Source organism: Coregonus lavaretus, assembly GCF_964263955.1.
Source record: "Coregonus lavaretus genome assembly, chromosome: 25".
Lineage (NCBI taxonomy): Eukaryota > Metazoa > Chordata > Actinopteri > Salmoniformes > Salmonidae > Coregonus > Coregonus lavaretus.
Genome location: NC_140012.1, coordinates 23,086,748 through 23,101,660, shown reverse-complemented (window position 1 = coordinate 23,101,660; position 14,913 = coordinate 23,086,748). Strand labels below are relative to the sequence as shown.

The 14,913-nt window shown below is 42.7% G+C and overlaps 1 protein-coding gene across 2 annotated transcripts in view; it reads left to right on the top strand.

The window, feature by feature from the left end:
- Window positions 1-1,860: 1,860 nt before the first annotated feature.
- spag9b (sperm associated antigen 9b) overlaps window positions 1,861-14,913 on the top strand; it is a 60,348-nt gene continuing 47,295 nt past the window's right edge. For both annotated transcript variants that reach the window (XM_084141816.1, XM_084141815.1), the window contains exon 1: window positions 1,861-2,443. In XM_084141816.1, coding sequence (XP_083997942.1) covers window positions 2,144-2,443 — 300 coding nt within the window. In that variant the 5' untranslated portion in view covers window positions 1,861-2,143. The remainder of the gene's footprint in view (window positions 2,444-14,913) is intronic.

The window sequence follows — 14,913 nt, the reverse complement described above, 5'->3', positions numbered from 1 at the left end:
TACAGTGAGGGAAAAAGTATTTGATCCCCTGCTGATTTTGTACGTTTGCCCACTGACAAAGACATGATCAGTCTATAATTTTAATGGTAGGTTTATTTGAACAGTGAGAGACAGAATAACAACAAAAACATCCAGAAAAACGCATGTAAAAAATGTTATGAATTGATTTGCATTTTAATGAGGGAAAAAAGTATTTGACCCCTCTGCAAAAGATTACTTAGTACTTGGTGGCAAAACCCTTGTTGGCAATCACAGAGGTCAGACGTTTCTTGTAGTTGGCCTCCAGGTTTGCACACATCTCAGAAGGGATTTTGTTCCACTCCTCTTTGCAGATCTTCTCCAAGTCATTAAGGTTTCGAGGCTGACGTTTGGCAACTCGAACCTTCAGCTCCCTCCACAGATTTTCTATGGGATTAAGTCATTGTCATGCTGGAATACCCATCACCCAAGATTTGACGGTACATGGCCCCGTCCATCGTCCCTTTGATGCGGTGAAGTTGTCCCTTAGCAGAAAAACACCCCCAAAGCATAACGTTTACGGTGGGGATGGTGTTCTTGGGGTCATAGGCAGCATTCCTCCTCCTCCAAACACGGCGAGTTGAGTTGATGCCAAAGAGCTCGATTTTGGTCTCATCTGACCACAACACTTTCACCCAGTTCTCCTCTGAATCATTCAGATGTTCATTGGCAAACTTCAGACGGGCCTGTATATGTGCTTTCTTGAGCAGGGGGACCTTGCTCCCCAGGCCGAGGGAGATTGACAGTTCTTTTGTGTTTCTTCCATTTGCGAATAATCGCACCAACTGTTGTCACCTTCTCACCAAGCTGCTTGGCGATGGTCTTGTAGCCCATTCCAGCCTTGTGTAGGTCTACAATCTTGTCCCTGACATCCTTGGAGAGCTCTTTGGTCTTGGCCATGGTGGAGAGTTTGGAATGTGATTGATTGATTGCTTCTGTGGACAGGTGTCTTTTATACAGGTAACAAACTGAGATTAGGAGCACTCCCTTTAAGAGTGTGCTCCTAATCTCAGCTCGAACCTGTATAAAAGACACCTGGGAGCCAGAAAGCTTTCTGATTGAGAGGGGGTCAAATACTTATTTCCCTCCTTAAAATGCAAATCAATTTATAACATTTTTGACATGCGTTTTTCTGGATTCTTTCGTTGTTATTCTGTGTCTCACTTTTCAAATAAACCTACCATTAAAATTATAGACTGATAATTTATTTGTCAGTGGGCAAACGTACAAAATCAGCAGGGGATCAAATACTTTTTTCCCTCACTGTATGCCTCGCAGAACAAGTCTCACCAATACTCCCAATGCTCGACCAGCGTTTTGTTTTGCCCCATATATGCAAAATGAGTAGTGTATGAAACAAATGAGTTAATTGGCATGAAAACAATTTCTGGGTGATATGAGGTAGCCAAAATTACTCCAGTTTCATAACAAATTTTCTGTTAACATGCCATATACATAATTTATTAGGTAATTAAACATTGATAAAGGAAAGTCAAAGTAATGTAATGGTTTACATCTTGAATCGTGTATTTGTGATGACAGACTCATGAGACAAATTTAAAAAACGTGTCACTAGTCACTGCAGTTATTAAACATTGCAAAGTCCCCAAGCAATTTTTAGAGACTACCTGTTGAGTTAAAGCCAAAGTACAATGATGAGGCACATTTAATAAAGTTGGAAAATTAGAAATATTAACACTGTTGATGTGGACAGTGATATTGAATGAAAAACACTCAAAACGGATTAGCGGTCCATTTTCTCCCTAGATCCCTCCCAGGCCTCTTATAGCACGTGACGTCAGCCTGACGGGCCAGTCATCAACAAGAACACAGAAGCTCATCTGTTGGGAAGTCGGGAGGAGAACTGTAAAAACCGGAGCAAAGTAGAGACTTTTCTATTTATAAGTCAACCTTCCATAGGAGAAAGGGACCGCAACTTGTTGAAAGTCCTTTATTTTTCTCTTTTAAAAAAGCAGCTAACGGTAGCTTGGTTAGCTATATTTAAGGGACACTATTTGGTCTCGCTGCATAATAAATATAAGGCAGGTTGCTGCTGGCAGGCTTTCCCAAGTAGCTTTTTCCTCGGCTAACCTGCTAGTTTGCGAGAAGAAAAGGAGGCAAGAAAATGGAGTTGGACGATGGAGTTCTCTACCAGGACGACTCTGGCAGTTCGGCGATGATGTCCGAACGGGTGTCGGGTCTGGCGAGCTCCATTTACCGCGAGTTTGAACGGTTGATCAGTCAGTACGACGAGGACGTTGTGAAAGAACTCATGCCGCTCGTCGTTGCGGTGTTGGAGAACTTGGACGCGGTGTTCGCGGAGAACCAGGAGCACGAAGTCGAGTTGGAGCTCCTAAAAGAAGACAATGAACAACTTGTTACCCAGTATGAACGGGAGAAATCGCTCAGAAAATCTGCAGAAGAGGTGGGTTTGAGTCCTCGACTGTCAGAGAAAGGGGGAGAGAATGACTACTCTCGCAGACAGACCACGAAGCTGATCGAAAAGATGGGCTTGCTACCGCTAGGCCACTCAAGCTAGTTTTGACAGTTCAAGCGCAAGTAATGTTCCACAACAAGCACAGACTGTAGCTAGTATTCCCATGGGGGTAACTTGCACATAACAGGGCCTGTTGCTTGTGAGAACTTGCAAACAGTTATGTATGGACTAGATTGCTTGCTAGCTTTAAACCCCGATAGTCATTGTTGGTAGGCTGCACAGGCTAATCTTATAAAGCTATAGCATTCTGAAGCTAGCAGGATATGTCATCTGGTTGCAACAGCTGATGACAAGGTTACATAGTAGTCATTTGGCACTGTTGCTATTATTGTGGCTGGTGACACATTACTTCAGTAATTTGCATCATGGGTGGTTTTGTATGCTAATTTTTTTGTAGACTAATTTGATGCCCGCTGTCCAAACTGGATGCAAACTCCTGCAGTCATGCATTAGTCAGCATACAAATGGAGCTACACCCAAAGGGAATGATGCTGACAGTATTTTCCAGACCTGTCAGTGTTTCTCAAATAATGGGTCAGGACCCAGTCGTGGGTCGCTCACCGCTCTAGATAGTTTGAATCTAGCTTTCTGGCTAAAAACATTTGTCTGGTTAACTTGGTAGAGTCAGACCGACCGTAAGAGCAGTTGCCAAATGAGATTTGGCCCTCCTATCCAAACCCCAAATCCAAAACAGGAGTGACATTGGAAGTTGGAACTCCACCTTGTCTCTTTCCTCTCTCTCCTGCTGCAACTGAACAGTTGTTTGTGTTTGTTCTGCCGCCACACATGGCAGTCCCTCTCTTTTGCTCCCTCTCTCTCTTTCTCCCCCATCCCACTGCCTTTCACCCACTAGGCCAGGGGTGCTCAACTACTATTTGAGAAGATGCAGTGACACAAATGTCCTAGTTGGCAAAGGTCCGGATGGATATTGTCCTTTATCGGCGCTGTGTTACAGCGTAGGAACACACATAGTCGTCTACGATTTAGCAAACATGTTGTTATATAAAATGTACATTAAATACTTTAAATTAGACTAAGAATTTGAATTAATTACAACTTTCTTTTGAATGTAAACATGTGCAACATTGCATCAACATTGCTGAAGAACAAAGGTGGTTGCATAATTGTCTAGGTGAACCATTGTACATGGGCCTTAAATAAAAAAAAATCTAAATGAAATAAAGTGCATGTTTTCTGGAGAACAAAGGAGAGTTGAACCAAAATAATAATCTGAATGCACAGAACGTAACTGTGGGCCATGCAATATTCATGTATAAGTCACTCTGGGCCTTGCCCTTGCATCAATGAGATAAATTACACTTTGTTTCCTGCCAATGCTTTGAACTTTGGCTCAAATGGTGTGGAAGCAACTCTGAGACACTGGTGCAGGTGTTCATTGGTGAGCCTGGTGCGGTATTTGTTTTTAACAAAGTTCATTGTGGAGAAGGCTGATTCCGGATGTATAGTGCCAGTTTCTTGAGAACAGGGACATCAGCTGCTGGCACCATCTTTCCCCAGAAAGTGACAGGGTCACAATCACCAGCCTGCTCCTTCAAAGCCACATTTTCTTGCAGCTCAATCAACTCCATTTGCAGTGATGCAACATATACCCATCTGAAGATCTGTTTTGCTTCTTCTGACAACTTTGTCAGATTTGTGACCAAGAAGTGGTTCTGGATGAGCAGTAGCAGTTCTCTTCCAACAGTGAAGTCATCAAAGCGAGCCTTGAAGTTATCCATCAGCTTCTGGATGAAATCAACATGGTAGGGAACGTCTTTGTCTCCCTGCATTTGCACCAGAAGATTGGAGAAGTGGACAAGTTCTCCCTGGAGGTCATACTTGAAAAGCTCAAATGTCTTCTGGAAAGCCCGGACTGCTGTTATCATATCACACATTGTGTTGTCCCGTCCCTGCAGCTTAACATTCAATTGATTAAGGTGTGATGTGATGTAATGTCTGTCAAAAATGCAACCGTTTCCGTCTTCTCATCTTCCAAAAACTCAGAAAACTGAGTTGGCTTGTCACTCCTTTGCTCTGATAAGAAAGCTTTGATTCCCTCCTGAATGGCCCAAAAGCGTTCCAAAACCCTGCCTTTGCTGAGCCATCTGACATTGTTGTGCAGTAGTAAGTCATCAAAATTGCCATTGGCCTCTGTCAGAATGCCTCGTAGCAGGGGGTGTTGCTCTCAAAAAGTTGATCAGTTTCATCATCGTTGTCATGACTTAAGAATAGTATTTTCCCAGACTGGCACACAGGATAGATTGATGGATGATGGAGTGATATGATGTCAGGGTGGTCCTCTTTTTCAAACGTGCAACCAGTCCCCTCCCTCTTCCTATCATGGGCTGGAGCTCCATCTGTAGTGATGGAAACCACTGACTTCAGATCTATCCCCCTTTTTGTCAGCATCCCTTTGACGGCATCATGAATATCCTCTCCCCATGTGTGTGCTTCTAGATTTGTTAAGCCGAACAGCTCCTCACAGAATTCCTTCTTTGTTTCGTTATAAATTCTGACAAACACCAGAAGCTGGGCATAGTCAGTGTTATCTGTTTATCCACAGCTAATGAAATGCATGGTGCATTCTGAATGGCCTCATCAAGTGAAGTAAAATTTTCAGCTAATATTTCAGTTCTCCTCATTGCTGTGGAATCTGACAGTGGGATCTGTTTGATCTTTTCCCAGAGCTCATCCTTTTGTTTATTAACAAAGTTACTGGTAGCTAAGCTCCTTCTATTAACGGTTGAACCACAGTCAAATCTTTCTGTTTCTTTCTGCTTGCTTGTCCCAAGGTTCCGCAGAAGATATTTGGATTGATGTGATTGGGTAAGACACGGCCTCTTGTATTTGCATATAACCACGCGATTGGATTAGACAGGGCACTAGTAGAGGTGGGCGTTGCTTCAAGAGGGAAAGAGAGGTTGCCGAGTTAGAGGCCGCTGCGCCCGTTAGTAAAAAAAAAAAAAGCTGTCTAAAAATAATGTATTGATTTTTATATAACAAAATGCGACGTTGTCCAGTCCGTATTGACCCTTCTCTGGGTCCGGACCCGGACTGCGGTCCGCCAGTTGAGTTTGGCTACACTGGGCTATCTGTATGCCTTCTCTCTCTCCCTACCCCTATCTCCCTCTTTCTAAATCACACTGTTCTAGTGCTGTTGTGATTCACCCCCCTAACCCCCCTCCCTATGTGTCATTACACTTTCTTTATTCCCATAACTGCCAAAGTGAAAGCTCCTATCCTCTCCTAAAGATGGGTTAACAGGTCAGGTGATTCTTTGTTAGCAGCAGCAGTGCTGTAGGCTTGTCCTGCATTTGTGTTTTATAAGCTGTAATTTAGTACATGAGCACGGTTTCGGAGACCTCTGTTGTAGTGTTAGTTATGGCTTGTGTATGTGTGTGTCTGGGCTCTGCCCTTTCAACTTCATTCACATCAGCGAGGTGTGCCTTTTTTTATTTTTTTATTAGTGTTAACTACAACTTGATAACACCACTTAGACAACAATTGAAGGTCACAGTGGTAATGTTCCAAATCTGTGACTGATCTCTGACTTTTTCCTGTCAAAGGGCACTGCTAGTGCTAACTGCTTTCCTTGCCACCAAGATGAGAGCTCATGTAGTACATTGAGTACTAGGCCTAGTTTTGATTCGACATGTCATGATTTGAAAACTAGGGTGGGGCTGGGTGGGGACAGATTAACGTACGGGTGTGTTTGTGTCTCCCTGAAGTAATTTGCTTGACTTTCTCCTCAAAGCTGCAGTTCAGTGGAGTGTGGAAAGACAACAAGCGCAGAGTCTGGTCATAAAGGTTCATAATTAGTTAAAACTGCAATATGTAACTTTTTGGGTGACCCAACAAAATTCACATAGAAATGTGTGTTATAGATCTGTCATTCTCATTGAAAGCAAGTCTAAGAAGCGGTAGATCTGTTCTATGTGCACTATTTCTATGCTTCCCGTTAAGTTTTGTTTTTGCGTCTTTTACTTTCGGTTTTGTAGACCAGCTTCAAACAGCTGAAAATACTATATTTTTGGTTATGGAAAATATATTTCACAGCGGTTTAGATGGTATAATGATTCTCTACACTCTACGGTTCGAAGGAGCTGAGAAACCATTCATTCTGTGTTAGATTCTTCACCAGTGTTAGGCCTTGTTGTTTACTTTGAGGTTGAAAAATACTGTATGCTTAATTGGCTTTACACACAGGCCTGGCTAACTAAATGACATCAGTCATGTTGGTCATTAGGCTCTAGAAAACCATCCAATCCACATTCTCATGTCTGTAAAAATCCAAACACCTGCCTACTAGACTATAAGTAAAGACATGATGGTTCTCAGCCAGTGAGCAACACTGCAGACAGACACCCCGGCCCCAAGTACTTCTTGGGACAACCCATTAAATGCTATTGGGACTCAACAGCCAGACCCAAACAGTCTTAGTAAGTCCAGTGTAACACTGATCTCTCCCAGAGCTGAGCCCAGGTGAACTCTTCCTAGACGGACTGTGACTCTACACTATAGACAGGGAGAGGAAGAGGGCACGGCCAGGCGGGAAATTGCTGGGAAAACAAGACTTCCTGAGTTCCTCTCTGCGGCCAGGATGCTCCTTGGACCCATTCCCCCTGACATCCTAGGGTCACGGTTCAGAATGATGATGTCACAGGGTGATGTCAGAACTTAGAAGGCAATGTCATAGAGTCGTGTCATTCCTGCCAATATCAGTCAGGCTCTAACCAATAGGCCCCTGTATCTTGTTCCAGTTATCTGTTATCACACAGCATTTATCAGGGGCAATTTAAAAGCTTAAAAGCATGTCATTGAATTGGGGCTGGAAAACAGAGGTCGGGGGTGTTATCTAAAGTGCACCGTTCAAGAGTCGACTGTAATGGGCTACATCCCCATTCCTTGTCCCAGTCTGTGGATGAGTGTGATGAATAGGAATGTATGTCAAACCCAGGCTCTAGTCCAGCTGTGTCATTTGCTCAGTCACACTACCATACTAAAACCCCCTCCTTCACAGTCTGTCAGCCCCTACCTTCCTGCAGTCACCTGATGACCGCGTGAGGCTGAGCAGAGCAGACCCTCCCCAGGCTATGGGCCTGTTAAAGGCAAAAGCTGTTACTGCCCATCTCATCTCTACCCAGGATCAAAGAGGAGCTCGCTGGTAACAGTCAGAACACATACACACACGGTCGGGACTGCCAACGTGGCTCTCTCTGGAGTAGAACTGCATTTATGTTGTAATAAACAGGCTGGTTCAATTGGCTTGCTTGTGTAACCGACTAGGTATTAAACAAGGGCCGGGACAATACCAGTATCGCGATACTCGGTAGTATCGTGGCAAGATAACAAAACGTGAAGTGGATCTTGATTTAATTTCCAAGCTATAGCACACAATGTTTTACATACAGAAGGTCTTTAAAGGAACAAAGAGTTTCGTCTGCTTCGTGTTTTAATTTTTGCCAAGGAAAAAATATTGCGATACTGGCATTGTCACAGCCCTCTATTGAACACAGTTAATTATTTTAAATCAACCTGTTAGCCCCACAATTGGATGTCACGGCCCAGACCATTCATACGGTTTGTTGATTTGGACAATTATCCGGATGTTTGATGTTGATCTATAAGTTATGATTTAATATTAAATCAATCAAATCAAATGTTATTTGTCACATGCTTCGTAAACAGCAGGTGTAGACTAACAGTGAAATGGTTACTTACGGGCCCTTCCCAACAATGCAAAGAGGAATAAATACACAATGAGGAACGATAACTTGGCTATATACATGGGGTACCATTACCGAGTCAATGTGCAGGTATACGAGGTAATTAAGGTACAGCATTGACCCCTTTTGCACTAACTCCTTTGACTCATCACATACGCTGCGGTTACTGTTTATTATCTATCCTGTTGCCTAGTCACTTTATCCCTACCTATACGTACATATCTACAGTACCAGTCAAAAGTTTGGACACACCTACTCATTCCAGGGTTTCTATTTTATTGTAACTATTTTCTACATTGTTGAATAATAGTTACGATGTAGTTATGATGAAATAACACATGGAATCATGTAGTAACCAAAAAAGGGTTAAACAAATATTATATTTGAGTTTCTTCAAAGTAGCCACCCTTTGCCTTGATAACAGCTTTGCACACTCTTGGCATTCTCTCAACCAGCTTCATGAGGTAGTCACCTGGAATGCATTTCAATTAACAGATGTGCCTTGTTAAAAGTTAATTTGTGGAATTTATTTCCTTAATGCATTTGAGCCAGTCAGTTGTGTTGTGACAAGGTAGGGGTGGTATACAGAAGATAGCCCTATTTGGTAAAAGACCAAGTCCATATTATGACAAGAACAGCTCAAATAAGCAAAGAGAAAGGACAGTCCATCATTACTTTAAGACATGAAGGTCAGTCAATCCGGAAAATGTCAAGACCTTTGAAAGTTTCTTCAAGTGCAGTCGCAAAAAACATCAAGCGCTATGATGAAACTGGCTCTCATGAGGACCACCACAGGAAAGGAAGACCTCTGCTGCAGAGGATAAGTTCATTAGAGTTAACTTTACCTCAGCTTGCAGCCCAAATAAATGCTTCAGAGTTCAAGTATCAGACACATCTCAACATCAACTGTTCAGAGGAGACTGCATGAATCAGGCCTTCATGGTCGAATTGCTGCAAAGAAATCACAACTAAATGACACCAATAAGAAGAAGAGACTTGCTTGAGCCAAGAAACACAAGCAATGGACATTAGACCAGTGGAAATCTGTCCTTTGGTCTGATGAGTACAAATTTGAGATTTTTGGTTCCAACCGCCGTGTCTTTGTGAGACGCAGAGTAGGTGAACGGATTATCTCTGCATGTGTGGTTCCCACTGTGAAGCATGGAGGGGGAGGTGTGATGGTGTGGGGGTGCTTAGCTGGTGACACTGTCTGTGATTTATTTAGAATTCAAGGCACACTTAACCAGCATGGCTACCACAACCTTCTGCAGCGATACGCCATCCCATCTGGTTTGGGCTTAGTGGGACTATCATTTGTTTTTCAACAGGACAATGATCCGAAACACACCTCCAGGCTGTGTAAGGGCTATTTGACCAAGAAAGAGAGTGATTGAGTGCTGCATCAGATGACCTGGCCTCCGCAATCACCCGACCTCAACTCAATTGAGATGGTTTGGGATGAGTTGGACTACAGAGTGAAGGAAAAGCAGCCAACAAGTGCTCAGCATCTGTGGGAACTCCTTCAAGACTGTTGGAAAAGCATTCCTCATGAAGCTGGTTGAGAGAATGCCAAGAGTGTGCAAAGCTGTCATTAAGGCAAAGGGTGGCTACTTTGAAGAATCAAAAATATATTTTGATTTGTTTAAAACTTTTTTTGGTTCCATATGTGTTATTTCATAGTTTAGATTTCTTCACTATTATTCTACAATGTAGAAAATAGTAAAAATAAAGAAAAACCCTTGAATGAGTAGGTGTGTCCAAACTTTTGACTGGTACTGTAGATATGTACAGTTGATGTCAGAAGTTTACACACACCTTACTATGATCAATTTTCCCATAATCCTAAATCACTTCTAAATTTCCAAATATATAATGTCTGAAACACACCCTAAAAGATTGGCCAAAATACAATGCAGACGTCATACAACCACACCAGTACACATGTCCTGTTCCTTCAACAGAAGTTTACATACACCTTAGCCAAATGCATTTAAACTCAGTTTTTCACAATTCCTGACATTTAATCCTAGTAAATATTCCCTGTCTTAGGTCAGTTAGGATCACCACTTTATTTTAAGAATGTGAAATGTCAGAATAATAGTAGAGAGAATGATTTATTTCAGCTTTTATTTATTTCATCACATTCCCAGTGGGTCAGAAGTTTACATACACTCAATTAGTATTTGGTAGCATTGCCTTTAAATTGTTTAACTTGGGTCAAATGTTTCGGGTAGCCTTCCACAAGCTTCCCACAATAAGTTGGGTGAATTCTGGCCCATTCCTCCTGACAGAGCTTGTGTAACTGAGTCAGGTTTTTAGGCCTCCTTGCTCGCACACGCTTTTTCAGTTCTGCCCACAGATTTTCTATAGGATTGAGGTCAGGGCTTTGTGATGGCCACTCCAATACCTTTACTTTGTTGTCCTTAAGCCATTTTGCCACAACTTTGGAAGTATGCTTGGGGTCACTGGCCATTTGGAAGACCCATTTGCGACAAAGCTTTAACTTCCTGACTGATGTCTTGAGATGTTGCTTCAATATATCCACATAATTTTCCTTCCTCATGATGCCATCTATTTTGTGAAGTGCACCAGTCCCTCCTGCAGCAAAGCACCCCCACAGCATGATGCTGCCACCCCCGTGCTTCACGGTTGGGATGGTGTTCTTTGACTTGCAAGCGTTCCCCTTTTTCCTCCAAACATAACGATGGTCATTATGGCCAAACAGTTATATTTTTGTTTCATCAGACCAGAGGACATTTCTCCAAAAAGTACGATCTTTGTCCCCATGTGCAGTTGCAAACTGTAGTCTGGCTTTTTTATGGTGGTTTTGGAGCAGTGGCTTCTTCCTTGCTGAGCGGCCTTTCAGGTTATGTCGATATAGGACTTGTTTTACTGTGGATATAGATACTTTTGTACCCGTTTCCTCCAGCATCTTCACAAGGTCCTTTGCTGTTGTTCTGGGATTGATTAGCACTTTTCACACCAAAGTACGTTCATCTCTAGGAGACAGAACGCGTCTCCTTCCTGAGCGGTATGACGGACTTGTGGAGGTCTACAATTTTCTTTCTGAGGTCTTGGCTGATTTCTTTTGATTTTCCCATGATGTGAAGCAAAGAGGCACTGAGTTTGAAGGTAGGCATTGAAATACATCCACAGTTACACCTCCAATTGACTCAAATTACGTCAATTAGCCTATCAGAAGCTTCTAAAGCCATGACATTCTTTTCTGGAATTTTCCAAGCTGTTTAAAGGCAAGCAGTTGCCATACCAAGCGGCGATGCAGGCAGTCAAGGTGCTCTCAGTGGTGCAGCTGTATAACCTTTTGAGGATCTGAGGGCCCATGCCAAATCTTCTCAGCCTCCTGAGGGAGAAGAGGCATTGTCGTGCCCTCTTCACGACTGTGTTGGTGTGTGTGGACCATGATAATTCCTTAGTGATGATGGACACCGAGGAACTTGAAGCTCTCGACCCGCTCCACTAGAGCCCCGTTGATGTGGATGGGGGTGTGCTCGGCCCTCTGTGTCCTGTAGTCCAGGATCAGCTCCTTTGTCTTGCTGACGTTGAGGGAGAGGTTGTTGTCCTGGCACCACACTCGCAGGTCTCTGACCTCCTCCCTGTAAGCTGTCTCGTCGGTGATCAGGCCTACCACCGTCGTGTCGTCTGCAAACATAATGATGGTGTTGGAGTCGTGCGCAGCCATGCAGTCGTGGGAGAACAGGGATTTGGGATTTGAACACACACACACACACACACACACACACACACACACACACACACACACACACACACACACACTTGACCATCAGGCCAGGGAACATATTCATAAACACAAACACAACCTGGAGATGGCAACCTCCTCAAATCTGACTGACAACTTGAGGATCTTCCTAACCACAGATGCATGGCCCTTTAGTGACTTCCAGTATCTGTATGTGATATCTGATTTTGGCCATACAATCGCCTACCCTTTTTGTCAGAGCCATCTTGCTATCCCAGCTGCCCAGTTATACAGTGGGGAAAAACAGTATTTAGTCAGCCACCAATTGTGCAAGTTCTCCCACTTAAAAAGATGAGAGAGGCCTGTAATTTTCATCATAGGTACACGTCAACTATGACAGACAAATTGAGGAAAAGAAATCCAGAAAATCACATTGTAGGATTTTTAATGAATTTATTTGCAAATTATGGTGGAAAATAAGTATTTGGTCACCTACAAACAAGCAAGATTTCTGTCTCTCACAGACCTGTAACTTCTTCTTTAAGAGGCTCCTCTGTCCTCCACTCGTTACCTGTATTAATGGCACCTGTTTGAACTTGTTATCAGTATAAAAGACACCTGTCCACAACCTCAAACAGTCACACTCCAAACTCCACTATGGCCAAGACCAAAGAGCTGTCAAAGGACACCAGAAACAAAATTGTAGACCTGCACCAGGCTGGGAAGACTGAATCTGCAATAGGTAAGCAGCTTGGTTTGAAGAAATCAACTGTGGGAGCAATTATTAGGAAATGGAAGACATACAAGACCACTGATAATCTCCCTCGATCTGGGGCTTACCAGAACCACACAGGGGGACCTAGTGAATGACCTGCAGAGAGCTGGGACCAAAGTAACAAAGCCTACCATCAGTAACACACTACGCCGCCAGGGACTCAAATCCTGCAGTGCAAGACGTGTCCCCCTGCTTAAGCCAGTACATGTCCAGGCCTGTCTGAAGTTTGCTAGAGTGCATTTGGATGATCCAGAAGAGGATTGGGAGAATGTCAGATGAAACCAAAATATAACTTTTTGGTAAAAACTCAACTCGTCGTGTTTGGAGGACAAAGAATGATGAGTTGCATCCAAAGAACACCATACCTACTGTGAAGCATGGGGGTGGAAACATCATGCTTTGGGGCTGTTTTTCTGCAAAGGGACCAGGACGACTGATCTGTGTAAAGGAAAGAATGAATGGGGCCATGTATCGTGAGATTTTGAGTGAAAACCTCCTTCCATCAGCAAGGGCATTGAAGATGAAACGTGGCTGGGTCTTTCAGCATGACAATGATCCCAAACACACTGCCCGTGCAACGAAGGAGTGGCTTCGTAAGAAGCATTTCAAGGTCCTGGAGTGGCCTAGCCAGTCTCCAGATCTCAACCCCATAGAAAATCTTTGGAGGGAGTTGAAAGTCCGTGTTGCCCAGCGACAGCCCCAAAACATCACTGCTCTAGAGGAGATCTGCATGGAGGAATGGGCCAAAATACCAGCAACAGTGTGTGAAAACCTTGTGAAGACTTACAGAAAACGTTTGACCTGTGTCATTGCCAACAAAGGGTATATAACAAAGTATTGAGAAACGTTTGTTATTGACCAAATACTTATTGTCCACCATAATTGCAAATAAATTCATTAAAAATCCTACAATGTGATTTTCTGGATTTCTTTTTTCCTCATTTTGTCTGTCATAGTTGACGTGTACCTATGATGAAAATTACAGGCCTCTCTCATCTTTTTAAGTGGGAGAACTTGCACAATTGGTGGCTGACTAAATACTTTTTTTCCCCACTGTACCTAGGCGAGACCCAAAGAAGATGCAGTGCACTTAGTAAAACTCCTGTCAATAGAATGTTAATACACTGGGTTAGTGTGTGTGTGTGTGTGTGTGTGTGAGAGAGAGAGAGAGTTTGTGTGTGATGGGACAAAGGGAGCATTATGCATGTTCAGGAGGAGGAGAGAGAGGGGGAAGAGAAGAGGCAGATAGCGCTCCGGAGAAAGAGAGTTCTTCTACTCGCTATCATATGAACACCCAACTATGGGTCATATGATGAGCAGCACGGAGAAAGTGTGTGTGTGGGGGTTAGTCGGTGTTTGTGTAGTGTGTTTGCGTAAGTCATTAGGAAAAGGTGGTGAGGTTCTAGGGATGGATGTTAGGTATTATGCTTTTATGATAGTTAATATCATTTCTGTGCATGATGTGCAGCCTTGTGTTTAGTGCTGTTGACAAATTAAGTCTCTATACCCCCTCCCCCCTCCCCTTGCTCCTCCCCCTGCCCTCCCAGCCCCCTTGTTCAGTCCAGGCTTCATGTAGCCTAATGCTCTTATTAGATTTACTGTGAAGAAGTCTGTGCCTTTACTGCCTTTCAGACCCTCTCTCATACCTTCCCACGTTCCCACATAGTTTTCTTTCTTTCTTTCTTTCTTTCTTTCTTTCTTTCTTTCTTTCTTTCTTTCTTTCTTTCTTTCTTTCTTTCTTTCTTTCTTTCTTTCTTTCTTTCTTTTTCTTTCTTTCTTTCTTTCTTTCTTTCTTTCTTTCTTTCTTTCTTTCTTTCTTTCTTTCTTTCTTTCTTTCTTTCTTTCTTTCTTTCTTTCTTTCTTTCTTTCTTTCTTTCTTTCTTTCTTTCTTTCTTTCTTTCTTTCTTCTTTCTTCTTTCTTTCTTCTTTCTTTCTTTCTTTCTTTTCTTTCTTTCTTTCTTTCTTTCTTTCTTTCTTTCTTTCTTTCTTTTCTTTCTTTCTTTCTTTCTTTCTTTCTTTCTTTCTTTCTTTCTTTCTTCTTTCTTTCTTTCTTTCTTTCTTTCTTTCTTTCTTTCTTTCTTTCTTTCTTTCTTTCTTTCTTTCTTTCTTTCTCTTTCTTTCTTTCTTTCTTTCTTTCTTTCTTTCTTTCTTTCTTTCTTTCTTTCTTTCTTTCTTTCTT